We start from the raw sequence: 27,307 nt of genomic DNA on the forward strand, positions 1-27,307 counted from the left end.
GGACCCAAAATTAGATTTTAATATTAATTTTTAAAGCATATATATCATATAAAACCTTTTTGTTTAACTTATTGGGCTAATCATTATCTCTTAAAGCTATTTAACTACATCCAGAAAACTGGAGGTTGGCAGCTCTCCTCTAAAGTGATAGGGGACGAATTTCTATTTTTCTTAATTTTCTATCTTTGAAACTGTAACAACAATGGATGTATGTACAATATACGTGGATATTTTGACCGGGGAAAAATTGTCGTTAATTTAGATAGCTAACATGGATATCATTTATTGGTTAGTTAGTTCATCCAGTAGGACCAGTAGGAAGAATGGATGGGGTAAAGAGGGTGGATGGGGAATATCGTTATTTTAGCCAGCTGGGAGTATCACTATATTAGAGTACATGATAAATTGTGTAATATCCAACTTATAATAAATCCATTACTATAACAAAATGTTTTTTTGTATTGATTTGTTTTTAATCTTTTTAAACAAAACTTAGGATATTGCCTTATTTCCTTTACTGTTTGTTTATTTTTGAAAAAAATTTGTAAAAGAATGACAACATCCTTAAAAACAAAGATCTATAACGGTAGGACAAACGAACATTAACACTTTAGATTGTCAGAAATGAATGAGTATAAATATTTAAACAACAGGATAGAGTAAAAGGGAATACTTTCAATTTTAGGATTTGATTATAGATATGCGCGCTTATAATATTGTACTTTGTTGTCCTAGGAATCATTATTAAAAAGCATAAATAATTATATCATAAAAAGTATAAAGTGTTTAAAGTTAAATCAGCATGTTTTAATGGAAGAACGGACTTTCTGGAAACTGTTGTAGAGTTGCTAAGCTTCCTGAATCATCCTTACTGTCTTAGGAATCATCATGTAAAGTCTGAAATCGATATGACAATTCTAACATGTATTCAAATTAACGAAAAGAGCTTACCGTTCCAGAAGTAAAAACGAACTGATCCTAATTATAGAAAAACTTCGCTTTTAAAAATTTACTTTACTTAGATGTCCATGGGTTAGTGTAAAGGAGTGTTTACCTCTCTCTAACATTGAAACCCTACATTTTACCCCCCTTAAAATTTTAAAAATTACATTGCATTTTTCCTTCAACCCTTCCCCCCTCCAAACCTTTGTAACCCCTCAAAATAAAAAGCTTGGGCGTCACTGTGCCCAACCCTACTTTTTTTTATATAAAATGAGGTAATGATTGAACACCAAATAGTTTAAAGGCAAGGTTCTAAAGGGACAAGACAATGGCCGATAAATTAATATATATCCCCAATGATGATACACAAAATTACCCTTTCTGTAGATTACAATTAGTGGTTGAAACGTTTGGACACTCAACTAAATGAACTAACCAATCAAAATTCAACGTCCTCAAGGTTGTTAAGCTAGTGAATTAAAAAAACATTATTGAAAGACTCTGGAGACTAGTGTAATAAACAGCCCAATGTCCCCTCCCTCCCTGGTTTTAAAGGTGTGGCTGACTATTTCATTTATTCGCAGTATACTTGATGTCCTGGTGTGCGAACATTGTATCGCATTATTAAAAGCTAAGCTTTTTTCTATAACTAAGGTTTGTGCGTCCTTACGTCCGTATCGGTTAGTCTTTATTTAAGCATGTTAGAATTTTCCTATCGACTACAAACTTTGCATGGTTATTCCTGTAATAGTTGGGTACGTTTTTGAAAGCGCAGCCACACTATAATTGTCACTAGGAAGTTCATAGGTACATTTAAAACATGCTAATTATTCAAAAAAAGAAATAAATTTGAAAAAATTTTCAAACATTTATTTGCTCAAAAGTAATTTTCTGATTTGAATTTTTTTGTTAGTTTGTGTAAATATATCTTGAAGGGTGCATTTTTGAAGTACCGGTTTTACAGTCTTTTTATACAGTTGTGTCACAATGCTCTGTCTTAATTTTGGAATTCCGCACCCATTTTTAGTTCAAGTTTTAGAATGAAAAAATATTATTTGGGTAGAGGATTCTCTTTATTGGCTTATCAACCTTGGGGACTTTTATTCAATTTTGATTGTTTGGTTTATTATGTTGAGTGTCCAAACGTTTTAACCATGAATTGTAATCTACATAAGGGCTTATTTTGTGTATCATCATTGGAGATGTTTATCAATTTATCGGCCATTGTCTTATCTCTTTGGATCCTTTAATAAAATTGGTTATGATTGATTGCACAGTAACTCTATTAGTAATTGCCCAGACTGTAATTTTATCTGTTTTTACTGTATTAGGCTTTTTTAGAACCCTTCTCAAGTTTTGTTGCGTCACAAATACTTGTGTTATACAGCCAAAATATTTCATATTCTATAATATAAAGTAGTGAGTTTTTTTTTGTCTAAAGCTTAAGATTTTGATAACTAGAGAACTAGAAGCTTCCTGGATTGTTTTTAGGCTATATATATATATTTTTTTTTTTTTTTTAGGCTATTTTTCTTATTTCCTTCGAACACAGAGCTCCTAGATACTAGGAACTCATCAGCTAAGCAGCTAAGCAGCAAAATCGTCCCTTGAGATGCTACGCTTTCTAAATCGTACCTAGCTAGTATAGAAACCCAAATGCCAAGTATAAAAATCGATTGGTCAATTTTAACATGCCTAAATTAACGATAAGAACCATTCGTTACGCACGGACTGACGGACGGACGTATGGACAGACCAACCCCAATTATAGAAAAGCTTAGCTTTTAAAAAGGGAGAAACCGTGAGTAATAAAAATTCGAGGTGTGTATACACTTCCGCAATTATATAGCCAAAATATAAAAAGCCAGACATCCACCCTTTTATGTACAGTAAAAAGGTTTTTGTCTGTTATTTAGAAACTCTCTATTCAACAGTTTTCCATTTTAAGAAAGATTTACATAAGTGCCGAGATGGTTTTAGACATTAAATTTTATTATTTTAGGCCTTGGGGTGGTTTTAGGCTATTATTTTACCCCCTTCTTTTTAACTCCTTATATGCAACTGGCGCGTCCGCTTGTACTCTCATATACTATAACGATTTTTAACATTTTAGGATATATTATTTTTTTTTGTAAAAATATCATTATTTATTTTTTCTCCTGATTTTGTCGGTTATGTGAATTTGCGATATTAATATTCCGGCTGTAATGATGGACCACTCAAAGACGAAGCTCGTATAGAAATTACAAAACTAACTTTTTTTTGCAAAATTTTACTACTTTTTGGCAAAGATATATTGAAATGAATTTCAATTATTTAGCAACATTCTTACTTTATAAATTACTACTAGCTTCAAATAAACTGTGTGATTTAAAACAATAAACTGTCATCCAGTAATAATATAGATAATCTTAAGGCATATTTAGTAAATCTTATTCCTATTTATTCTGGCAAATAGGACACAATTCTAATTAGAGCCATATTGCTGATCGAGGATCTGAAGAACAAACCTACAAGAAGAAAATTATAGAGTAGCCGCGTTACCATATAATGAATAAATGATTTGAAGAAAAATATAATTTTACCATATTTCAATAATTTCAAAAGTCACAGATCTAACCTTGTTAAAGTCAATTTTGACCTATATCTACCTATCATAAAATCCATTCCTACAATTTTTGTAATATTTGTTTGGTCATTAATAATCAATCTAAATACATATCTATAGAAGTTTATTTTTTGCGCAAGTAGACCAAAGAAGCAGCAAAAATATTTCTGCGAAATTTATGACGTATTTTTTCTTCCGGAAATAAAAAAAAGCCAGGTATTGAGGAATAAGAAAATATGTGATGTAATTTTCCAAACCGATTAATATCCGCTGGATTAGTACCTGTTCCGAGTCATACTGAAAAAGCATGTCTCGTATTGTTTTGTAGACAACTTCCCAGGAATATTAAAAAAATAAAAACTTGGGAGGGTAATTTTCTTTTTGTGGGGGAGAAGAGGTGTCACAACCCCCTAGAACATATCTTAAAACCACCACCCTAAAGAGTAGAGCCCAATCTGTACAGCGGTTACCACGATATTAAGCTTCAGGCGGACAGACAGACATTATTGTACTTTGTATTATATCTGTTTCTATTTTAGATGTTTAATAGTGGCTAGTACTACTGGATGTACAAGATGGAAACAAATGAATTGCAGGTTTAGAGCTATTCTTTTAAATGATAACCAGATACAAATGACAACATCCATAAAAGCGAAGCTTTGAAAAGGGGGAACAAACGAACATTAACAATTTTAGAATGTCAGAAGTTAAAATAAAAAAGGGGATTGATTTTTGTATCTATCAGGCTATATTTTTGATAGGCTGCAAAATAGCCTGAAAACTTCTTAGACAAATATCTTGTAATAATATTTTGTCGCATCGTATTATAAAAGGCCAGGGCTAACAAAACTGGTATAAATTTTATGATTTTTATTTTAATATTCGTGGAAAATTGTGTGTAATACGATGTTATACATGATTTTTAAGAATGGCTGAGAGCTGGCTGAATCCAGCCGATATAAATCGTTTTTGAAACCATACTGGAAAAAAATGAATAGATCAAAAAAGGAAGAGAAACTAGGCTGTAAATTATACAATTTATTTCTAATAGCTTCGCTAAAATTAACCGTTTTAATTCTTGTTTCTATCTAGAGCTCAAAGAAGTGTTGAGATCTATGATCCTGAATGTTCCATTCTGAATGGTCGAAAAGTTAAAAACTGCAAGGTAATCAATTTTTGTAGCGAAGATACTTCATATTTCCAAATGTACATTGTACGTCCTGCTGTAAAAATTGTTTAATTTGTGGGGCGAAACGTGAATTTCTCAGCTACAATTAGAGAAAGATTCAAGATGTTAAAAAGGAACATATCTATGCATGGATGTAAATTATACGTGGAAATTATGACAGTTTTCGTCAATTTAGGTTGCTAATATGGACATTACTGATAGTCACTTCATTTATCCAGTATGAGGGGATGGGATTGGGTAAAGTGGGTTAATTGGGGGTATCGTTATTTCAGCCAGCTACGAGTTTCACTTTATTATACTATATGATAATCTGGTGTTAGATCTAATTAATAATAAATTCATTAATCTTATTAGGTTCAGAATGATATTGCTTCTGCTGAAAATACAGTCTCCATCTGTGGGTTAAAGTGAGTATTTTAGGATCTATATCACATCAGGGATCTATAGGGATAAGACAATGGCCATTAAATTAAGTCAATGATACATGAAATTACTTCTTCTGTTGATTACAATTAGTGGTTGAAACGTTTGGCACTCAAACTTAAAGAACTTACCAATAAGAATTCAATAAAAGTCCCCAAAGTTGTTAAGCTAACAAATAAGAAGACGTTATTATAAAACTGTGGGGACTAGTGTAATAAATAACCCAATGTCCCATCCCTCCCTGATATCATATAGTTTTTTTTACACTCCCTTCTCTACTGAAATTAAAAATCTTTCCATTATGGCTTCGAACCTGATTAGTATCCTCTGTATAAGAACCTGTTCTCAGCCATACTGAAAAACCATACATTTTCACGTATGTTAAAATGAAAATCATAAAATTAATACCAGTTTTGTTAGACTATGCCTTCGGCCCCTCAAACAAAATCTAGTAATTTAAAATTAATATACGCGGAAAGCTGTCTATAATAAGATGCGATAAATAACTATTTTTTTATTTTTAAAGGTGGACGCGAGAATGCCAAGGCCCATGTTATAACTGCCCAGAAAGTTGCAAGTAAGATAACAATTATACCAGGGATCTAAAGGGATAAGACAATTGCCGATAAATTGATGTACATCCCCATTATTAATACGCTAAATTACCCCTTCTGTAGATTTCAATTAGTGGTTGGCACGTATGGACACTCAAAATAATAAAGATACCAATCAAAATTTATTAAAAGTCCCCAAAGTTGTTAAGCTAACGAAAAAAACTTTGGGGACTGGTTTAATTAACAACCCATTGTCCCCTCACTCTCTGTAAAATTATAAAGAGTTGCCTTTTTTGAAACAAAAATCTCGATAACATGATTAAACGAGATTTTAAATTGATTGATTAAAAAGCAGACGACTTTTTAGTTTTAAAGTGCATCTTTTTAGTTTTAAAGTGCATCTTTTTAGTTTTAAAGTGCATCTTTTTAGTTTTAAAGTGCATGGTAGTAATTTATCAACAAGGCTGACAAATTTCTTGAAAGCAAAGCTTAACAAATTGAATATCGGTGCTTTCCATTAAAGTGCCTAGCGAGCACAACTTACACCACTTATTTTTACAATTTTCACAAATTTTCATTCAGAGCTGGATCTCTAAATCATTTTAGTGGTGAGCCAGATTGGGGTGAGCCAACTTTCCACCAATGAGAGCACAGCATTTTATGAAATGCCGCGCTGTGATTGGCTGAAATTCGGCTCACCCCGATCTGGCTCACCACTAAAATGATTTAAAGATCCAGCACAGATTTGTCTATTAATTGCGGTGATAGATCGATTCCTAGATTTTTATGTTTTTATCGATTTAAGGCCCCAATTTGAGAAAACCTGTTGGAGAAATCAAGAAGTCAAAAATGCTGTTAACATTATCAGGTAAAATCTCCCCAGTATGGCATCGAAAACGATTAATATTAATTAACAACAAGCAAAAAAAAACCACCCCCCCCCCCTTATTTTGAATATATTTCAAAATAGTTAAGGGCAATCCTTTTGTTTTAAGGGGGGGGTAAAATGAAGAGCGACATTTTAAAAAAATTTAGGAAGATAAAATGAGGGGTTTCAAAAATTGAGGGAAGTGTAAACACACCTTTACTCTTACCTTTGGACGCCTGTTATCCATCTCTTTTTCTCGGGGATTCCTTGCCCACTTCTCCTCTTTTCCTTCCCTTTCAGACGTATTTTTATGACGTCACACATGACACTTTCCGCAGTCCCTAATCCTTTTATAAAATTTTGATTTAGTATAAATGGAGTTGACCTCTACACAGAGAAAGAATATTTGGAGAGTTTGTACTCCTGCTCACAGAACAAGATTGCTGATGTCTGTGCTCCTAATAACTGCAGGTAACCAGGGGGAGGGAGGGGATACTAGGCTAAGAGTTTGTACTCCTGTTCCCAGAACAAGATTGCTGATGTCTGTGCTCCTAATAACTGCAGGTAACCAGGGGGAGGGAGGGGACACTAGGCTGAGAGTTTGTACTCCTGCTCTCAGAACAAGATTGCTGATGTCTGTGCTCCTAATAACTGCAGGTAACCAGGGGGAGGGAGGGGATACTAGGCTAAGAGTTTGTACTCCTGTTCCCAGAACAAGATTGCTGATGTCTGTGCTCCTAATAACTGCAGGTAACCAGGGGGAGGGAGGGGATACTAGGCTAAGAGTTTGTACTCCTGTTCCCAGAACAAGATTGCTGATGTCTGTGCTCCTAATAACTGCAGGTAACCAGGGGGAGGGAGGGGACACTAGGCTGAGAGTTTGTACTCCTGTTCTCAGAACAAGATTGCTGATGTCTGTGCTCCTAATAACTGCAGGTAACCAGATGGAGGGAGGAGACACTAGGCTGAGAGTTTGTACTCCTGCTCTCAGAACAAGATTGCTGATGTCTGTGATCCTAATAACTGCAGGTAACCAGGGGGGGGGGAGGGGACACTAGGCTTAGAGTTTGTACTCCTGCTCTCAGAACAAGATTGCTGATGTCTGTGCTCCTAATAACTGCAGGTAACCATGGGGAGGGAGGAGACACTAGGCTGAGAGTTTGTACTCCTGCTCTCAGAACAAGATTGCTGATGTCTGTGATCCTAATAACTGCAGGTAACCAAGGGGGAGGGAGGGGACACTAGGCTGAAAGTTGTACTCCTGTTCTCAGAACAAGATTGCTGATGTCTGTGCTCCTAATAACTGCAGGTAACCAGGGGGAGTGAGGGGACACTAGGCTGAGAGTTTGTACTCCTGTTCTCAGAACAAGGTTGCTGATGTCTGTGCTCCTAATAACTGCAGGTAACCAGGGGGAGGGAGGGGACACTAGGCTGAGAGTTTGTACTCCTGTTCTCAGAACAAGATTGCTGATGTCTGTGCCCCTAATAACTGCAGGTAACCAAGGGGAGGGAGGAGACAATGGAAGAGATCTAAAGGGATAACACAATGACTGATAAATTGATGTACATCACTAATGATAATACTCCAAATTACCCTTACAATTAGTAGTTGAAATTCAATAAAAGTCCATAAAGTTGTTAAGCCAACAAATAAGAAAACATCATTATAAAACTTTGGAGACTAGTATAATAAATAACCCGTTGCCCCCCCCCCCCCCCTGAGACATGGGTCTGGTTATTACTCTATTTCCAAAAGTCTCATAATAACGTTTTCTTATTCGTTGGCTTAACAACCTTGCAGACTTAATTGGTTGTCCAAACGTTTCAACCACTAATTGTAATTTACACAAGGTGTAATTTGGGGTATCAATCTTTAAATTGCTCCTGTGACCGCCATTTTTGGGCTTGAGACTTCAAATTTTATATTTATGCTTATCTAATATGTATATTGTATACATGACATATTTAAATTTGATGAAAATCCGCCGCCGAATTCCCTCCAATTATAAACTGCGGCGGCAATTGCCGCTGCTTTAATCTATATTTTCAGAAATCTAATATAAAATTTACATAGAAGAAAATTTCTTTTAGTTTAATATATAGATAAAAAATACTTCTACAGAAAATACAGGGAAAAATTTATATGCATTCCCAATGACAATAAACAAAATTTTCCTTCTTGTAGGTTAAGACTAGTGTATGAAAAATTTGAAAACTACTAGTTTGTAACCAATAAATCAAATTCAATAAAAGTACCCAAAATTTTTGGGCATCCAAATAAGATAACAACATGCTCATAAGACTTGGGTACCAGAGCTATAAATGTCCAATGTTCCCTCCCTCCATGGAAAAACCCCATTTCAAGTAAAATAAAATATTAAAAAACAGTTCTATAGATTTTAATAGAATTGATTCCTATTGTTTATTCCAAATACGTTTAATAAAAACAATATATTTTTTTCTTTAAACTGAGGTGGATTCTTAAAAAAAATACTGCTGATCCGGCTATTATTAATTATTCAAATTTTATGTTAATAATCCTTCTATGATTTTAGAACACTTTTCTTTAAAGAAGTTGTATCAACTTTTTTTTTTTATAGCTAGCCGGTCCTTTTAGTAAGTAGTAGATGTAAAATTTTTCATAGAATTCAGATATGCAATCGGTTTTTTTTGTAGACCTCTTATTTTTTAAGTAATTTAAGTTTAAAAAAAAAAAAATTAAGTCGATTTTAAGGTACTAAAATGCAACAAAAAAAAGAAAGAAAATGGCCATTATGAACAAAAATAGTAAGATCTTTAATTTGACACCTTATTTTTTCAATTCTGTCAGGTAATTATTGAAAAAATCGATTTTTTTAAACCCACGAGAATAAAAACTTTGAACTCAATTTTATCATTTCACAAGTAAAAAAATATGGGTTCATATATACCTTTAGAATCAGAAAAATATTACGAATCCATTGTAAGCAAAATTGAAAAAAAAAGTTTACAATATAGTATATAAACTACAATAAAAGGAATTATATGAAAATATCATATTATATTGTACAGGCAACGTCTTAACTTTTGAATTGAGTATAAAAATGGGAAGGGGGTATAGAGGGGGTAAAGAGGGGGTAAAAAAGGGAAGACGATAGTGTTGCCAGAACAAAAAATACAATTGGCCATTTTTTTTATTTTTTTATTTTTTTACTTTTTTTCAATTTTGCTTACAATGGATTCGTAATATTTTTCTGATTCTAAAGGTATATATGAACCCATGTTTTTTATGTCTGTTTGAGAAAATATTTAGGTCTAAAGTTTTTATTAAACCGAGGTTAAAAAAATAGATTTTTTCAATAATTACTCAACAGAATTTTAAAAGTAAGGTGTCAAATTAAAGATCTTACTTTTTTTGTTCTTACTGGCCATTTTCTTCTTTTATTTTGTTGCGTTTTAGTACCTTAAAACCGACTTAATTATTTTTTTAAAAAACTTAAATTACTTAAAAAATAAGAGGTCTACAAAAAAACCGATTGCATATCTGAATTCTATGAAAAAATTTACATCTACTACTTACTAAAAGAACCGGCTAGCTATAAAAAAAAAGTTGATACACCTTCTTTATAGACAAAGGGAGTAGTAGTTTGTGCTTGTATTGCGTAAAATCCGTGAGTTAGCTTCAGTCTATAGGGGGGTTTAGTCCCTTTCGTGGCAACGCACCTTAAGGGGCGATTCTTCGAATTTTTCACAGGAGCTTTTCTCCTAGTTTTAGCCCCTGCGGGGCCAATTGCCTAACCCTTTGGGGCAATCACCTAACCCAATATAACCTAACCTATTAAAAGCAATTTTAAAAATACGACGAAACGCCCCTTAAGGGGCGTTGCCACGAAAGGGACTATTCCCGAAAGAGATTATTAAGTCTAACTGTTCTTAATATTGACAAAACGCATAGTATAATTTAACGCATATTTAATAACAATTAGACTTCTTAATTGCTTTTAACTGATAAGATAACTCGCGGATTTTACGCAATACAAGCACAAACGTTACTTCTCTCTTTGTTCAAAACTAAATTTTGTGATTGGGCTTCCATTTCCGATTCAGAGATAATTATTTTTAAGAATCCACCTCTGTTTTGAGCATCCAGTGCGTACTATACTCTCACCGTCAGTCTATGATTCATCAAGCAAAATATAAATATAAGAACTAAAAAAATCTCCAAAAATCAACTATTGATATCAATAAAAGCTATTTAAATCTTCTATTCCGTATTCTTATCTATAATTGTTTTGTGCTTCGCTGTTTATTGATGTCATCCTTGTTTTAATATTATTAATTCCATTTTATGATATTTTTTTGGAACTTACGTAAACAATAAGATGTATCTAAATTTATATTATTTCTCTTAATTGTCAGAAAAAATAATCAATAATTTAGTTCCATCTTTTCGAAACGATTCCAGTTTAATTTTGACATAAGTGCTCTTTGAAAGGTTAAAGATTTAAATTATATAAGATTATCACTGAATTGGAAAACATATATATAAGAATAGTTAAAATAAACATTATTTTCTTTTAATTACCAAACATTCGCATAAACATTGAGAAAAACAAACAAACCATAGTTTAAGATAGTAAAAAACTAATATAACTCAGACAATGAAATCACTGAAAAATACATTTTTGCCAAAGATGACTCAAGAGAAATTACAGATGTTATTCAATAAGTTACCATATAATTTTGTGTTATTTTCTTGTTCAGGTTAATATTTTACAATTTTACTCATATTTTTGCTGACAAATGTATATAGTTGAAAGTATTATTTATTTATCCTTATTATAAAGTAAAAGTTTCTCTGTCTGTGTGTTTGTCTGTCTGTACCAAATAATCATTAAACCGATTTGATTTTTCCTTTATAGTTTAGCTTTTCATAGGTCCTGGGAAGGTTTACAGCTTTTTTAGGGGGGGGCACCACCACCCTCCTCAGAGAAACTGTCAAAAATACCAAAATATAATTTCTAAAGTTCTGGTAGGACAGACTGGTTTTTCCTTTCCTACAAGGCTGCCAAAACTTTTTCTTTTTAATACTACAGTTGAAAGACTAAGTAAGGTGACTCCCCCCCCCCAAGGCCTCTTGGAGCGTAGCCGCTAATTAAAAATGAAATAAAATAATTACCTTAATTTTCTGTAGCTTTCAATATGTTTCAATAGAATTGAAAAATGTAAATAACAATTATTTATGTTTTTCTTAGAATACCAGTTTTTCATTGGTCCATTATGGCAGTTACTGACACTATAAGCTGTCTAATTTTACTTGGGCTTACTTTCTTGATTTGGAAATATTACTCATCGCTACCAACAACACGCATGACAGTGATGACATATCTGTTGAAAGATTTCCTCATCTGTATTGCTCTTGGGAGGTTCATTCACTTTGTGAAAGCTATGGCTGTTACAGTATTTGCATCATCAATTGCTACTGTAATAAAGGAAATGAGTCAACCATACACTTAATTAAGAAATTACCATTGCAAATCACCAAGTAAGAATTTGGGGGACTATACATATAGACTAGTATTCAAATTAATGCTCATTTTAATGATAAGCTTCCCTATTTGTCAATTTTTGGTGATTATTGATTGGCTAGTTACAATTCTTTAAAAAAAACTTTTTTTTATTATAGTTTTATTACTTTTTTTTCAATTTTGCTTAAAATGGATTCGATTTTTTCAATGATTACCCAACAGAATTTAAAAAGTAAGGTGTCAAAGATAAATAATAAAGATCTTACTATTTTTGTTCATAATGGCAATTGGATTCTTTCTTTGTTGCGTTTTAGTACCTTAAAACCAACTTAATTAAAAAAAACTTAAATTACTTGAAAAATAAGAGGTCTACAAAAAAAACGGTTGCATATCTTAATTCTATGGATCATTTTACATCTACTAAGCACTGAAAGCACCGACTATCTGTTTTAAAAAATATCACAAAAGTTAGGACACCTTCTTTGTAATGAAGCACTTTAGGGGTAATGGAATTCAGTAATCAAAGTGTTGACTCTTAATAAAAAAAGGCTTATCCTACACTGATCTGTGTTCCCCTTGGTAACAACCCCTATCCAATATTCAGTCTCAACATTATAACAACCATCAACTTGTTCCAAGTATTTTCTAAATTCCATCCAAGTACCTATCTGAGTTTAAATCATGAGAAAGCAAGACTCTTATCACTACTGATTAATTTTGTGATTATATGTACAGAATTATCTTTTCTTTTCTATAAGCATGGGACATTGTGTTCAAAAGGTGACCTGACAATCTTAGAAGGCCAACTTGGTGCAAAGATTGATATACCTGTCATGACTTTCTTCTCCCTAATATTTCTGTCAATATCATTAGCTGCTGTTCCTAAACTAGTCAATTTGTTTATTAATTTACAAAGAAAAAAGCCTGTATCACAACATAATACAAAAATATCACTAAAGCCCAGAACATTTACAAGACGTTTTATGCCAAGGTCTAATAGAGTGATCTTGAATGATGTTTGTATTGATAACCTAGACAATGTAGATACAGCTGATGTTCACCAACATGATAATCCTGCTTTCAGAGAAACTGAGGAATCCTCAAGTATTGGAATAAATTCCTCTTTACAAGTAACAAGTGAACTTCCACTTCTTGAATTTAGGAATACACCAGTTACCTCTGTTGTATCAAATAATTTTCAAGAAACACTAGAAATTCACAGTATTCTAGAATCTCTTGATTATCAAAGGCAACCCCCCCATAAGCAAAGGTAAACTCTACAGACCTATAGAGACATCAATTTAACTTTTAGCTTACAAGTAAATTGTTAGGTTAATAGTTTTTGTATTATAGATCAATTTCATCAGATAGTAATGAAAAAATTATTTCTAATTTTGTTGACACCAAGTTGCTGAAGGCCTAACCCAACAAAACAGAGATTAATTTTATGTTTTTTTTCTTTTTTTATGCATGGAAAATTCTTTTTAATATAAAACAATACTTGATTTATCAATTAGATTAAAAGCAATTATAATCCAGTGGAAATAAATAAGGTTTGGAGCCATATTGAAAATTAGTTTTAAAATGTTATACTTCAATAGATGTCCTGAGTAAATTATCTCTTGAAATCATAGAGAAATGTAGAGTTTAATTTTGAAATAGGAATGAAGATGAGCTGATATCCAACTCAAAGTATCAAAAACCTTACATTCTTGAAACTAATTGGTTTATTTGTGTAATCCTAATTTTCATGATAATAGTCCTCATTATTTCGACTGTTTCTGCATCCTATTGGTGGATCAATTTCTACATCAAAGAATTCATCACCTCTAGTATTGTTGTGTATTGGGTGTATAATTCAAAACAGATTTATACATACAGTGTCAGAAAAATAATCCAATGGTTTGGCCTAAGTTAGACAGAACTATGATTTTATGAACATTAAATTTGATAAAGTTGATAATATTTTTCAAATTTTTCAATACAGTGTGATCAAATTATAAGGTCATTGTTTTGACAACACATCTTTAAATGAAGATAGGTCCCAAACAGCTTGCAGCACAGTTTTAATAAACACATTAATACTACTCTATATTACAAATCTAGAGTTGGCTCAATATAACTATCTCGCTATTGGCTAGTTTTTTATAAGTACATATGTATTTATCAATAAATCAATTTTCATCCCCCACCATTACTATCTAAAAGAAAGAAGTAAATATTTGTTAATTTAAATGATTTTAGAAAGATTTTTTCAATTATATTTTTTTTACATTACCATCTTCAAAGGGTTAATATGATTAAAATTTTAGTTTTAATATTTGAACACACAAAGAAAGTGTCGTCACAATTGAATTCTATTAAAACAGAGTTTTCTTAAATTTACTATATTATGAACGCATATTTTTGTTTATTAAATCAAGATTAAATACTTCAATGTAATTCAAATATCAACATGAATTGAAAAACTTAATTAATTCCATAAACTATTGCTTTGGTCAATGAGAGTTAAATTAGGATTATTAGAGCACTATGAGTATTAAATTCTCTACTATTGGAACACTCAAGCTCATTTATAGACGTTTATTTCCTATATAGATCTGTCATGGATCCTGAAGCAATAAATCAAGCCGTTTTATAAAAATCAGTCGAAAATATTTCATAAAGTAAAACATATAAAAAGTTGTCGCTCATATAAGTATAGAATAATATAATGATCAAACCCTTATTATTTAGATAGACTTTTTGTATTAAAAAAAAAGATTAGAAATACTACAAAATTAAGTATCATATTTAAATAATAAGGCACATACAAGAAATTAAAAAAAAGTTATTTTGCATGATATAACTAGAATTTTCTACCTTCTTCGGCCTTTTGGGGCAAATAAAGAGAGTGTTACTTTTGGTTATATTGTAGCAAGTATTTGTAGAATAGACGCACTCTCTTATTGCCAATTTATGTTGTTTTGCGTGTAATAAAAGTTTTTATTGTTTGACCATTAAAGTTAATGTGCATTTTCTCTCCATACCCAAATATATTATATGGAGGGGTGTTTATTAGGGTTTCCCCACCACAGTCTGGGGGTGTAAGGAACCCTTCTTACCCCAAAATAAGGAGGTGCATGGCCAGCAACCATTTAAAGGAACCCTGCGAGAAATACCCTGCTTTAACTGCTTAAAGCCTGCCATGAGTAGACCTAATACCCAAAATTTGAAGCCTCCAGCTTCAATAACAAAAAAGTTACAGACATTTCGAAATGATTCTTTTAGTACAATGAAAATTTTGAAAAAGAGATTTTCATTGTAGCAAAATTAAAAGTTTATTTATGTCAGAAACTTAGACTGCCAGTAACTGATAACATTTTTACAATAAAAACACCCCTTTTTATAGTCAAAATGTCTTTTTAAAAATTCGGTTTAAATTGCGTTTGAAGGCGTAAAATCATAGCTAAAGGCTTCAAATTTTGGGTATTGGGTCTACTCGTGGCAGTCTTTCAGCAGTTAAAGCGGTATATTTCTTGCATAGTTCCTTTAAGCTTGTATGTAGATTATTTTATGACCTATATATGTAACTATCTGTTTTTATATCTAAATTATGTATATTTGTAAAGTAAGTTATTTGTGCACTTCTTGTAAATACACATATCTAATTAAAAGTTGGACTGTTATTCATCAGCATGGCTGTTCTACAGGTCTTCAACCCGAACAAAGGAACAAAGGTTAGAAAATCATGTGATCTAAACTAATTAAAACAATGTTGTTAAAAGCCTTCCAGAATTTATCTATATAACGAAAATATGATAAATAACCTTTATTTACCAAATTTTAGTTTTGGGCAATATAATGTATAACGCTATTATCTTCCCATTCTCTAGATGTTAGAGGGTCATTCAATAAATAGGCATAAAACTAACACACAATTTAAACAATGAATGTATAAGGATAGATGTATAATTCAGTCAACTACCTGGTCCAAGTGGTGGAGACCCTTTTCGAATAACTTCCTGATTTTTTTGTCCTAATTATTTCAAATAGCTATGTTAGATAAAATTTGCGACACGTGTGTAGAATTCATTAATGTCGATTACAGCTGTACTGACAGACTCTTTTTATAGAGTAGTTAGGCTAAAGTAAACAATTTTCCTATTTTATATTTTAAGGTTTATAGAATCTCCGGAAGACTGCATTGTACAAAATGATACGAAAATTGTTGATCTTAAAACAAGGTTAGATATTTTGGATCAACTGCAGTTCACGGTAAAATATTCCTGGTAACGAATATTTCCAAAAACCTATGAATTTTAAAGGCTGCTAGCTGCCAAACGGCTGACTGTACAGATCATACCCGCACACCATTTTAAGCGGCATGAGAAGGCCTACAAATAATCTGAAATAGCCAAGATCCAATGATGTACTGGGAAAGCTTCATTGAAGAAAAAACGCGTAAAATAGGTCTTTTTCGCGCATTACTCTGCACTGCGAGATAATTATGCATTATTGAATTATGGCTATTCCAGATTATTTGTAGGCCTTTTTATGCCACTTAAAACAGTGTGCGGGCATGATCTGTACGTTAAGCCGTTTTGCAGCTAGCAGCCTTTATAATTAATAGATTTTTGGAAATATTCGTTACCAGGAATATTTTACCATGAACTGCAGTTGATCCGATATTGTAAAGTTTAAATAAACATATTCCATTGATTTAGAACCTCTGCTCAGCCATACTGAAAATTCATGTATAGCATCGTATTACAGTCAATTTTCTCCTAAAATAAAAATAAGAATATGTTTTCTCATATTCATTCGAATCCGGTGGATAGGAACCGGTTCTCATCCATACGAAAATATGTTTTAATATGTTGAGTGAAATATTTGATTTTGATTGTTTTCAGAACTTGTACACTGTGTACTGCTCACATTCAACAGGTCAGATCTTCTTATTCACGATGTTTCGACCTTCAATCAACCAATTATTGGGGGAAAATCACGACCCAATAATTTATATTACATTCCAATCCCAGAAGTTCTTAATAAATTCCATTTCATGTCTCTAATATGAAACTGCACTGCAAAATCATAATATTCTGCCTATAATTGATTGTATACTTCCATACAATTCTCTTTGTTGTACTAATTTAGCTTAGGTTAGGTTAAGTATTGTAAGAAAGGTCTCATAAGGCTTGTGCATTAAAATGTGACATATCATACAAAACATTATTTTTTTTTGGAGATTATTGAATAAATACCTGCTTTTTACATTTTTCCTTGTTAAATAGACAGATATTTAAAAATCCAATATTTAAAAAAAAATCATTAATATTTTTAAAACAGGATAGAGGAACATGTGAAGAGATTCTCCGAGAAGACTGTAGGTAATATTTATTTATGACATCGTATTATAAACAGCTTTCCGTGGATATCAAAATAAAAGCATATTAGATTAAAATCAGTTTGTTAGCCCTAAGGGCTTACAAAATTTATCATTTATTTTGATAGTTGTGGAAAATTGTCTGTAATACGATGCTATTAGTGATCTTCCAGTATGGCGGATAACTGGTTCTAAACTAATGGATATAAACCGGTTTTAAAGCCATATTGGAAAAAGTTTTATTAAAGATTCATATAGGTTCCAGAGCTGGATCTTTAAATCAATTCAATTGTGCGCCAAATCAGGGTGAGCCGAATTTAAGCCAATCACAGCGCGGCATTTCGTAAAATGCTGTGCTCTCATTGGTGAAAAGTTGGCTCACCCCGATTTGGCGCACCATTGAAATGATTTAAAGATCCAGCTCAGGATGGTTTTAAGATTTCTACTGCCCTCACTTCCCTAGTAGCAAAGGATCTTGCTAACCGCTAAACCGATATGGTTTTCCTTTACGGTGAAGCTCCTTATAGGTCCAGGGAAGGTTTATAAATATTTGGTGAAAAGAAATTGCTAATATGCGGCGCCACTGTATAATTTACTGGACTTACCTTACAAGGGTGACGAAACCTTATCTACGTGCTTTGAGGAGGTGGTCGACTTCCCTCTTCCCCCCTTCCCTCAAGGCCCCTAGAGGTCTCTAAGGGTGTAGTCGTAAGTGATTATTAAAATAACAATCTTTAAATATTGTTTAGAAATGAATTTCCGTTAGCTTGGACCAAACTTTGTTCTTACGAAGATACACACTCTAAAGGTAGGCCTCATAGACGTTCAAGGGTGGGGGTAATTGTTTAATCCCCTCAAAGTTTGAAAACCTTCATTTAAACCTGCGAAAAATTTCCCCCTCCAAATTTAAGAACCCTAATTTTAAATATGTCTTGAACATTTTCTTTATGTAAGGACTAGAAGTCCTAAGCTTGTTATTAGTGCAGCTACTCTATAAATTACATCGACAGAAGAAAATTTGTCGTCAATTTAGATTGCTTCAAAGTTCCTATAGGTCAATTCGTTCATCCAGTAGGAGAGGAGATGTAGGGGTTACGGAGGTGGATGGGATGTATCTTTTTTTTCAGCCAGCTGAGAGTATCGTTTTATTAGAGTACATGAAAATCTGGTGCAACATCCAAGTAATAATATATCGATTTGTGCACGTAAAAGATTGGAAAACTTAACTGGACAAAGCGTCTTTAAAAATCAGCCATGTGACGTCATAAAAATGAGGAAGATGAGAGGATAAATGGAAAAGAAAACCCCTAAAAAAGAGATGGATAATCCCTCATTTTTATGACGTCACATGGGTGGATGGATAATCCCTCATTTTTATGACGTCACATGGATGATTTTTGAGACATGTTGTCCAGTTACATGGAAAACTAACATTATGATCTATTTAGACTTGATGCTCCCCATCCCAACTAGTCCAGATAAACAAGAAATTATGGTAATTTTAATTTTAATCCGAACCTTTTACAGTGCCTATAAAATATGACTTCATACTATATAAATGACTAATGATAGGCCAATAACACAGACCAAATATCCAATTGCAGGCCAATATAAGTTTTAATTGACCAATGGTAGGCTAGTATGACGTCATTTTTATAGGCACTGTACATTGTACAAACCTTCTTTTAATTTTTTTTTAAAACACAAGGTGTTTTCTATAAATCATAGGAACCCTCTCATTGTTTGTCAGTATGTATGTCTGTCTCCAACAATTTAATGTAAATCAGGAATAAGGTATAGCCAACAAGCGAAATATATCTAAAATAATATTTTGAGGGGCAGATGAAAAGGTCGTCAATTCTACTATGTGTTGCCCTCCAACTACAGCTGAAAATCACGTTAATGTTTCGTGATTTTTTCCCAAATTAATTTCTTTGTTGGTATAAGCTGTGTGTAAAGCATGCATAAAACATTTAGTAGGAAGCTACTCTTTAAATAACGTTAGCTGTCAGTTCGTCGTTCTGAATGGGGGAAATGAGCTTTTATCGGCTGATATTCAAGATTGACAGCTGAAATTTAAAGTGAAGATTACTGTGACATATGCGCATCTAACCTTTGCATTGCTTTGTTCGTCTGTCTGTCTGTCTGTCATGTATTATAAGACACACAGAAAACTGTCCCGAATTTGTATTAATTTTGAGGAACAAGACTCCAGTTACGTCATATTTTTCTTTCCCGAAAAAGGGAAGGGGGAAAGAAAAAAGGGAAGGGGGGGAAGAAAAAAAAGGGAAGGGGGGAAGAAAAAAGAGATGGGAGAAAAGGGGGTTTTCCCCATCTCTTTGAAGAGATTTTCTTCCCTCCTTCCCTTTTTCGGGAAAGAAAAATATGACGTTACTGGAGTCTTGTTCCTCAAAATTAATACAAATTCGGGACAGTTTTCTGTGTGTCGTATTATAAGACATACTACATTACGTTTTAAAGGTTTCATGCTTTTCGTTGAATTTTTGTATATTCTTTCTCTTTTTTGAGAATGGAACATCTGATATATAACTCACTTTGTCTGTTTGTCTATTCCATAATTTTTTGTGCTTCGCTGCTTATGGATGTTGTAATCCTTGTTTGTTACGAAAGGATTGAATTTACACAGTATAAGTACATGATAAAAAAATTTTCATTCATAACATTTGTTGTACCTGTACGTTTAAGGTTTAAAATCATACAAATGATATACATAGAACAAAATTAAAAATGTATTATCCCATTGGGATACTATCCCTGCGGGGCACTTCTAACCTGTACTTAACCTAAAAAATGCATTAAATATGGGAAATTTAACTTTTTTTTATCCTAAAAATAAAGTAACAGGATGTCTGTGTGTGTCGGTCTGTACCAAAGGTTCTTGTTAACCACTAAACCGATATGGTTCCCCTTTACAGTGTAGTTTCTCATTTTAACTGTTTTTGTGGAGGGTAGCACCACTCTTCTAAATCAAAAAGATATATAAGCGGCATTTTAGATATTTTTTGGTAAACAGCCGATCTTAACATAGATTAAAAATAAAACATGCTGCTAGAGGCCTCTAGGAGCGTAGCCACTAGTTTCAGATAAATGCATAGAAAATGAAAATTATTTTTTTGTAGGCTGATTTTGCTGCCCTGTATTCCAAATCTTTAGGTCCTGTCAATAATCTCATTCTTAACACTTTAAAGTAAGTTTTAAATAAATTACAGTTCTAAAGGGCTATTCAATAACATATGGTTGTGCATGTGAAAGGATATATTTTGACCTAAAGTTACCTGACCTAAAGTATTATTTAAATTTTAAACAAACACTTAGCGCAGCCGCCCTTGGTCTGGGAGGTGATAAGTTCAAATCTAGTCATAACTAAAGTCGGTTAAAAATAGTTCCTTCTGCTACTATGTCAGACTCGCGACTTTAAAAGTTAGGCGTATGGGGAATGCCTTGGCTCAAAACAGATGCACAGTTAGGACTTCCTGACGAAGGTCGAACAATCAAAGAGTTGGTTGTCTGATAGGTTTTACTCAACCTAATACCCCTGGTGTTATGACAGAAAAGAGTTTAAGTGTTATGGACAGCAGGCTCGCCCTTATGAGGTAATTGACAAGGTACCACTTTATTTCGATTTAGTTCAAAGTATGATGGTGGAAATGAAAATAATAAAATAAAATTACTTTCAGAGACATAGAAGTGGGGGATGTCACAAACGATACGGTCATCATCATTTCCACACCAAAGTAAGTTAATCTTCTTTTTCGACAAGGAAACACAAAAATAATCATCAGATGTTCATATAAAAACCACGATGATTTCTAAAAAAAAGGTGTCTATAGAAGCAATACAGACAGACAGACAGACCAAGTAAATTATATGATGGATGCTCATTAGTACAGAGAATCATCACGTAAAATTTCAGATGTCTATCTTAGATACCAGCCAATCACATTTCCCCCCCAAAAAAACTTTACAGACGGATATACCAAGTGAATTATAGAGTAACTTTGCTGCTGAAAAGTATTTCATTTTTAAAATCTAATATAACTAAATTAATTTTATAAAGCTGTTTATAGTGCCAGTAAAAAAATTACGCCATACAATACCAATGACCAATGATAGGCTAATACACAAACTAAATTGACGAAACCCAAAATACATAACTTTTGCACCACGTCGTCTTCCTGTGACGTCATATTCTCCATCTCTTTTTTAGGGATTTTCGTTCCCACTTCTCTCATCTCCCTCATTTTATGACGTCACAAGAAGACGTGGTGCAAAAGTTGTGTATTTTAGGCTTCGTCACTAAATTATCAATTGTAGTCCAGTATAGATTTTTATTGACCAATGGTAGGCCAGTATGACGTAATTTTTTACAGACACTATAAAAAGCATCACTTTTGGGAAGCTGTTTACTGTTTATAGTGCCTATTTATTTAGATCGTTTACTGAAAATCACCAAGGGAAAGAGTTCGAAATTGTTCAGGTTTTATATATCCTTTTTTGAAAGTAACAGGATGTCTGTGTGTACTGGAGGATCTCGCTAACCACTAAACCAATATGGTTCTCCTTTACATTGTATCTTTTCTGAAACCTTTGAAATTATCTAAGATTCCTCTGATTTATAACCATCTACTCTATATGCTATTTTTGATTTCTTTTACAGTTTGTGCTTCGCTACTTATTCATGCTGTCTTCCTTGTTTTTTTATGTTTTTTTCAAAAAGGCATCTAGTGTTCACTTATTCCGCTAATTCAAAAAAAAATGCAATGCCTTCTCGTCATTTTTATGGCCTTGGGGACTTATATATGTATAGGGACCCAAAAAGATTGTCAGAGTGTGTGTACGTTAAGATATATAAGTTTTCCGGAATTTTAATGTTAGGGGGAGATTTGAAATCTGCATCAAATTTTAAGGATTTTTTATAAAATTCATTTTTTGTATAAGATAGGTGGATTTTAAACTACCTGTTCTCTAATTGGTTGAATGATGTACGCCATCCAATCAGAGCGCAGATTTTTTAAATCCACCAATCACAGATGCCAAAATTAATTAACTTAAATTGCATTTCCGCTTTTAGATAAAGAATTATAGAAAAAACGAATTTTATAAAAAATCCTCAAAAATTTGATGCAGATTTCAAATCTCCCCCTAACTTTAAAATTCCGGAGAACTTATATATCTTAGTGTACGTATCTTAATTTGTTATGAAGAATTTGTTCGTAACCAAAAATCAGTTGCTGTTGAAGATAGACCAGGGGCGTCCAAGCTTTTTTTTGGGGGGGGGTAAAAATATTTTAAGGGGGGGTAATTCGTCTTGGGGGGGGGGGGGGGTAAAATGGCACGCGAAGCGCGCCGCAAATTTTTTTTACCCCCCCCAAAATTTTTACCCCGGGGGTAAAATTTGCTTGGGGGGGGGGGGGTAATTACCCCCCCTGAAATCTGTTGGCAGGGGTAAATTTAGTCATGCTTAAAAAGACAAAAACCTTATTATTGCAGTTAAAAAAGGCATCATTTTTCATGAAAACTGTTCTTGTTTAGGAGATGATTCATGACGGAGAGCATATATCTGTGAACGTGAGTGTCAAATATGATTTCACAGAACAAGAACAACCCAAAGCATTGGAGCATAAACCTTCTGCAGCATCAACATTTAGGAATATTTATTTTTAGTTTTTAGTTGCAAACAGTGGCATACAAAGGGGTGTGTGCGGGGCACACCTGAAAAGATTTCACCCCCTATGTTGTTGATACTCCTTAGATCACAATAAAGAGATAACAGGAAGGGTGTAATTTTAAGACCAGGGAGGGGGGGGTTAGGGGTGAGACTTAGGATAATATTAGATATAATGTAAGTATCTGAAAAATATGTCTTTTTAGTGGATAATACACTCCCTTAAACTTGCTCAGGAAGATATGCACTGCTCTGGTTGCGAAGCTACTTTATAATATACTTTGTCTGTCTGTCTGTCCGTCCCTATTGATTTACATCAATTTATCTGCCATTGTCTTATCCCTGAAATAAATATTGGTCAGACCAAGCACGAAACCATTACTGTCCAGCGACCAAGAAACGTATAAAATTCTGGACCTTCCCTACAATTCTGATGATTTTAATAACCAAGGAAATTATACTTAAATGTAGGGGAACAATAAAGAAATTACAATTTTTATAGAAACTAGAGGCTACGCCCCTAGAGGCCATTTCTTTGAGGGGGGGTGGAGGGTCATTTTTTATAATGACAATTTCTCTTGGCAGGTTGCTGGTACTCTCTCCCAAAATAGAAACAATCCTATTTAGGGCTCGGCCGCCGAGCTTCAGCCGCTTGTAAGCCTTGCAGGAAATTAACCTATTACAATTTTTAAAATTAACTGGAAGTCTATACCTGACCAAAATATGGCAAAACCTCTTTTCAAAAAAATGTTCAAAGCTTCTAAACAGGTTGAAATTTGCTGACGCGCGGCTGCAGAGCCCTGTTATTAAGTATAAGATTTTTTTAACAGAAGCAGTTGAATATAATACAGCAGCTATTGAAACTTTTGATACATCTAATACAGGGTAAATTAATAATAAAAACTGCATAAAACATCTTTTTTTATTAAAACTCAGGGATCTTGAGGGAAAAGACAATGAACGTTAAATTGATGTATGACCCCAATGAAATTACACCTTCTTTAGATTCTAATTAATGGTTGAAAGGTTTGGACACCCGACTTTATGAACCAATAATAAATCAATAAAAGTCCCCAAAGTGGCTAAGCCAATGAATAATAAATGTTATTATAAAACTTTGGAGACAAGTGTAATAAACAGAACAATATCCCCTCTGTACCTAGTAAAAGTGTCTGACTCTGATTATGACGTAAAAAAAAATAGCCAATGAGAGGCCAGTATACACTGTAATTGACCAATGGTAAAATTTATAGTGGCCTCTCATTGGCTAATATTTTTTACGTCATCCCCTCTTTCCCTGAGGAATTATGAAACGCAGTTTTTTTCTGAATAATTTATTTGTCAGTGGAAATAGTCTTGAAGATATGCTTGACAGACAACAGTCGGGTGATAATGTTTATTTTGATCCATTATTCCAGGTAAATAGAGATAATCTAGAGCAGGGACGTCCAAGAGGGGGGGGGAGGGTATAGGGGTGATTATCCCCTCTCCCCAAATTGATTTTGAATTTCTAAGTTTTAAGCACAGAACCAACAGCCCACCCCCCCTCCCTTTTACTTCAAAACAGATTGTAAATAAAAGGTGGGTGGATTTGTAATTTTCTTGCTTTATATCATGTTAGGTTAGGCTATATATTGGGTACTAGGTGGCCCCGCAGGGTTGGTGAGGACATAGCATAGGTGGTTTATGTGCTCTATAGGTAATTTTATGGAAAGCACCAAATTTTCTATTTAAGGTTTTAAATGATCGAGATAGAAATGAGTTATCATCTCCCGCCATTACCACACAAAGATACCAACAGCCTACATTCATTTTTAATTCTGTAAGTATTTCATAGTTATTTATCGCATCGTTTTATAGACAGTTTTCTGCGGATATAAAAATGAAAATTTATAAGTTTAAAACCAGTTTTGTTGGCTCCGAGTGACCCAAGGCAAGGGCGGACAAAACTGGTGTCACTTTTATGATTTTATTTTAATATTCGTGGCAAATTGTCTGTAATACGATGCTTTCAAATGTTAATCGGTTTTGAAGCCATACTGAAAAAACATGTAGGAAAACAAAGTTTCACTTTATTAGAGTACATGATAATCTGGTTTAAAAATAAATTCATTTAGCTTCCATAAAATATTAAAATTAAATTATCATTATTTTATCTATAGTCGGTTTAGTAACACTGGCTCTCAAGGGGCGATGAATGCCCCTTATGACATGAGGAAATGTTTTCGCCCCTTTAAGGGGCGATAGGGGGCGGTCCGGTGTTAAGAAACCAACTATAGGCGTATATTTTAAATAGAAAACCTCATCTCAACTTCCAACTATGACTACACCTACAACTACAACTACAACTACTACTACAACAACTACTACTACAACTGCAAGATCTACAACTACAGAAATAGGAAGCACAGGTACTGCTTGAATTTATTTTCCAGTTTGGCTTCGAAACCAATTAATATCCACTGGATTAGAACCGGTTCTAAGCCATACTAAAAAATCATGATCGTATTATATCCATTTTTTTATGAGTATAAAAATGTACAATCAAAATATTAAAACCAGTTTCTTTAGCCAGTTCCTTTGGCATCTTGGGGCTAACAAAACTAGGTTTTAATCTTATAATCGTATTTCTCGTATTCATTCGAATCCGGTGGACAGGAACCGGTTCTCATCCATACGAAAAAACTATGTCTAGCATCGTATTATATCCAACTTTCTACGAATATTAAAATATACAATCAAAAGATTAAAACCAGTTTTTTTAGCCAGTGCCTTCGGCACCTCGTGGCTAAAAAAACTAGTTTTAATCTTTTAATTGTACATTTTATATCCGCGGAAAGCCGTTTATAATACGATGCGAGAAATAACTATTAAAACTATACTCTGTAGAATCATACTGCAGAGTGAAAAATAAGAATATTATTATTAAGTTATTAACCCACACCAATTTTTGGAATGCCTATAAAGTATAGAGTGCTATAACCACAATTTTAGTCTACAAAAAAACTAATTTGAATTTTATTTTGTTTTAGATTCTATTTTACTTACAACTTTGGTTGCTGCAAGGGATGTCTTATTTTAGAAATCAAATTGAAAAATACAATTATCTAAAATTTCAAAGACAATCATGTAAAGTTATTGGGATTTCTGAAAAAATGTTCATCTAGCTAAAAAAAGAGGAACATTATAGCCGTTTAAAATTTTTATCTATTAAGGTGCGAAAAGGGGTCCGACTTTTAAGGGGTAATATAATTTATTTTCAAAAGGTTAAGACTGGATAAAAAAAATGGGGTATAGTCCCTTTCGTGGCAACGCTTCTTAAGGGGCGATTCTTCGTTTTTTTTTCACGGTAGCTTTTACCTACTTCTAGCCCCTGCTGGGGGCTCTAATCCTGCGGGGCCAATTGCCTAACCCTGTGGGGCAATCACCTAACCCAATATAACCTAACCTAACCTAAAATAACATATCAAAAGCCGTTTTAAAATACGACGAATCGCCCTTTGAGGGGCGTTGCCACGGAAGGGACTATTCCCCTATTTATCGCATCGTATTATAGCTTTCTGCGGAAAATAAAATGAAAACATATAACATTAGTAAATTGTCTATAATACGATACTATAGATGATTTTTCAGTATGGCTCAAAAGCTATACTGGAATATATGTTAATTAAAAAGGATGACACCATTCATTAGTCATAAAATACATTATACAACAAACTCTAAAAAGACACCCAACCTCTCAGTCCGCTGTCGGTCAACCCGGACAACCTGAATGATTCTGGCGACAGTGACAGTAAGAAATTTTTCAGCAGAAGTTCAATACCCGACAGAGCCTTCTTTAAGGCGGATTTTTCTGGACTCCGTGCGTCCTGAATAATTGTTATTTATCGCATCGTATTATAGACAGCTTTTTGCGGATATTAAAATTAAAAATTAAAGATTTAAACTATTTTTGTTAGCCCCGAGACGCCGAAGGCGCTGGCTAAAATAACTGGTATTTTTTTATACCAATATGCGTTGAATATTGTCTGTAATACTATGCTATACATGATTTTTCAGTATGGCTGAGAACCGGTTCTAATTCAGGGAATAGTTATCGGTTTGAAAGCCATACTGGAATATCAATCTATAATTAGTGTTAGTTTTCTTTCGTAGCATTTCG

General features: G+C 33.3%; 1 protein-coding gene across 3 annotated transcripts in view; it reads left to right on the plus strand.

The window, feature by feature from the left end:
• LOC145334786 (uncharacterized) overlaps positions 1–27,307 on the plus strand; it is a 42,446-nt gene that overhangs the window by 6,800 nt on the left and 8,339 nt on the right. The window contains exons 5-26 of one of the 3 annotated variants that reach the window (XM_080180390.1): positions 4,090–4,146; positions 4,643–4,715; positions 5,094–5,146; positions 5,689–5,739; positions 6,522–6,584; positions 6,954–7,055; positions 16,252–16,317; positions 16,984–17,017; positions 17,423–17,463; positions 18,209–18,267; positions 18,908–18,954; positions 20,600–20,667; positions 21,158–21,214; positions 21,912–21,957; positions 23,013–23,126; positions 23,506–23,594; positions 23,974–24,030; positions 24,491–24,563; positions 24,881–24,967; positions 25,442–25,556; positions 26,178–26,209; positions 26,887–27,007. In XM_080180390.1, coding sequence (XP_080036516.1) covers positions 4,090–4,146; positions 4,643–4,715; positions 5,094–5,146; positions 5,689–5,739; positions 6,522–6,584; positions 6,954–7,055; positions 16,252–16,317; positions 16,984–17,017; positions 17,423–17,463; positions 18,209–18,267; positions 18,908–18,954; positions 20,600–20,667; positions 21,158–21,214; positions 21,912–21,957; positions 23,013–23,126; positions 23,506–23,594; positions 23,974–24,030; positions 24,491–24,563; positions 24,881–24,967; positions 25,442–25,556; positions 26,178–26,209; positions 26,887–27,007 — 1,505 coding nt within the window. The remainder of the gene's footprint in view (positions 1–4,089; positions 4,147–4,642; positions 4,716–5,093; positions 5,147–5,688; positions 5,740–6,521; positions 6,585–6,953; positions 7,056–16,251; positions 16,318–16,983; positions 17,018–17,422; positions 17,464–18,208; positions 18,268–18,907; positions 18,955–20,599; positions 20,668–21,157; positions 21,215–21,911; positions 21,958–23,012; positions 23,127–23,505; positions 23,595–23,973; positions 24,031–24,490; positions 24,564–24,880; positions 24,968–25,441; positions 25,557–26,177; positions 26,210–26,886; positions 27,008–27,307) is intronic. The other 2 variants (XM_080180391.1, XM_080180392.1) reach the window with 2 other exon arrangements.

The sequence above is a fragment of the Acartia tonsa genome, chromosome 12 (genome assembly GCF_053477335.1).
Source record: "Acartia tonsa isolate MP-2025a chromosome 12, ASM5347733v1, whole genome shotgun sequence".
Classification (NCBI taxonomy): Eukaryota; Metazoa; Arthropoda; class Copepoda; order Calanoida; family Acartiidae; genus Acartia; species Acartia tonsa.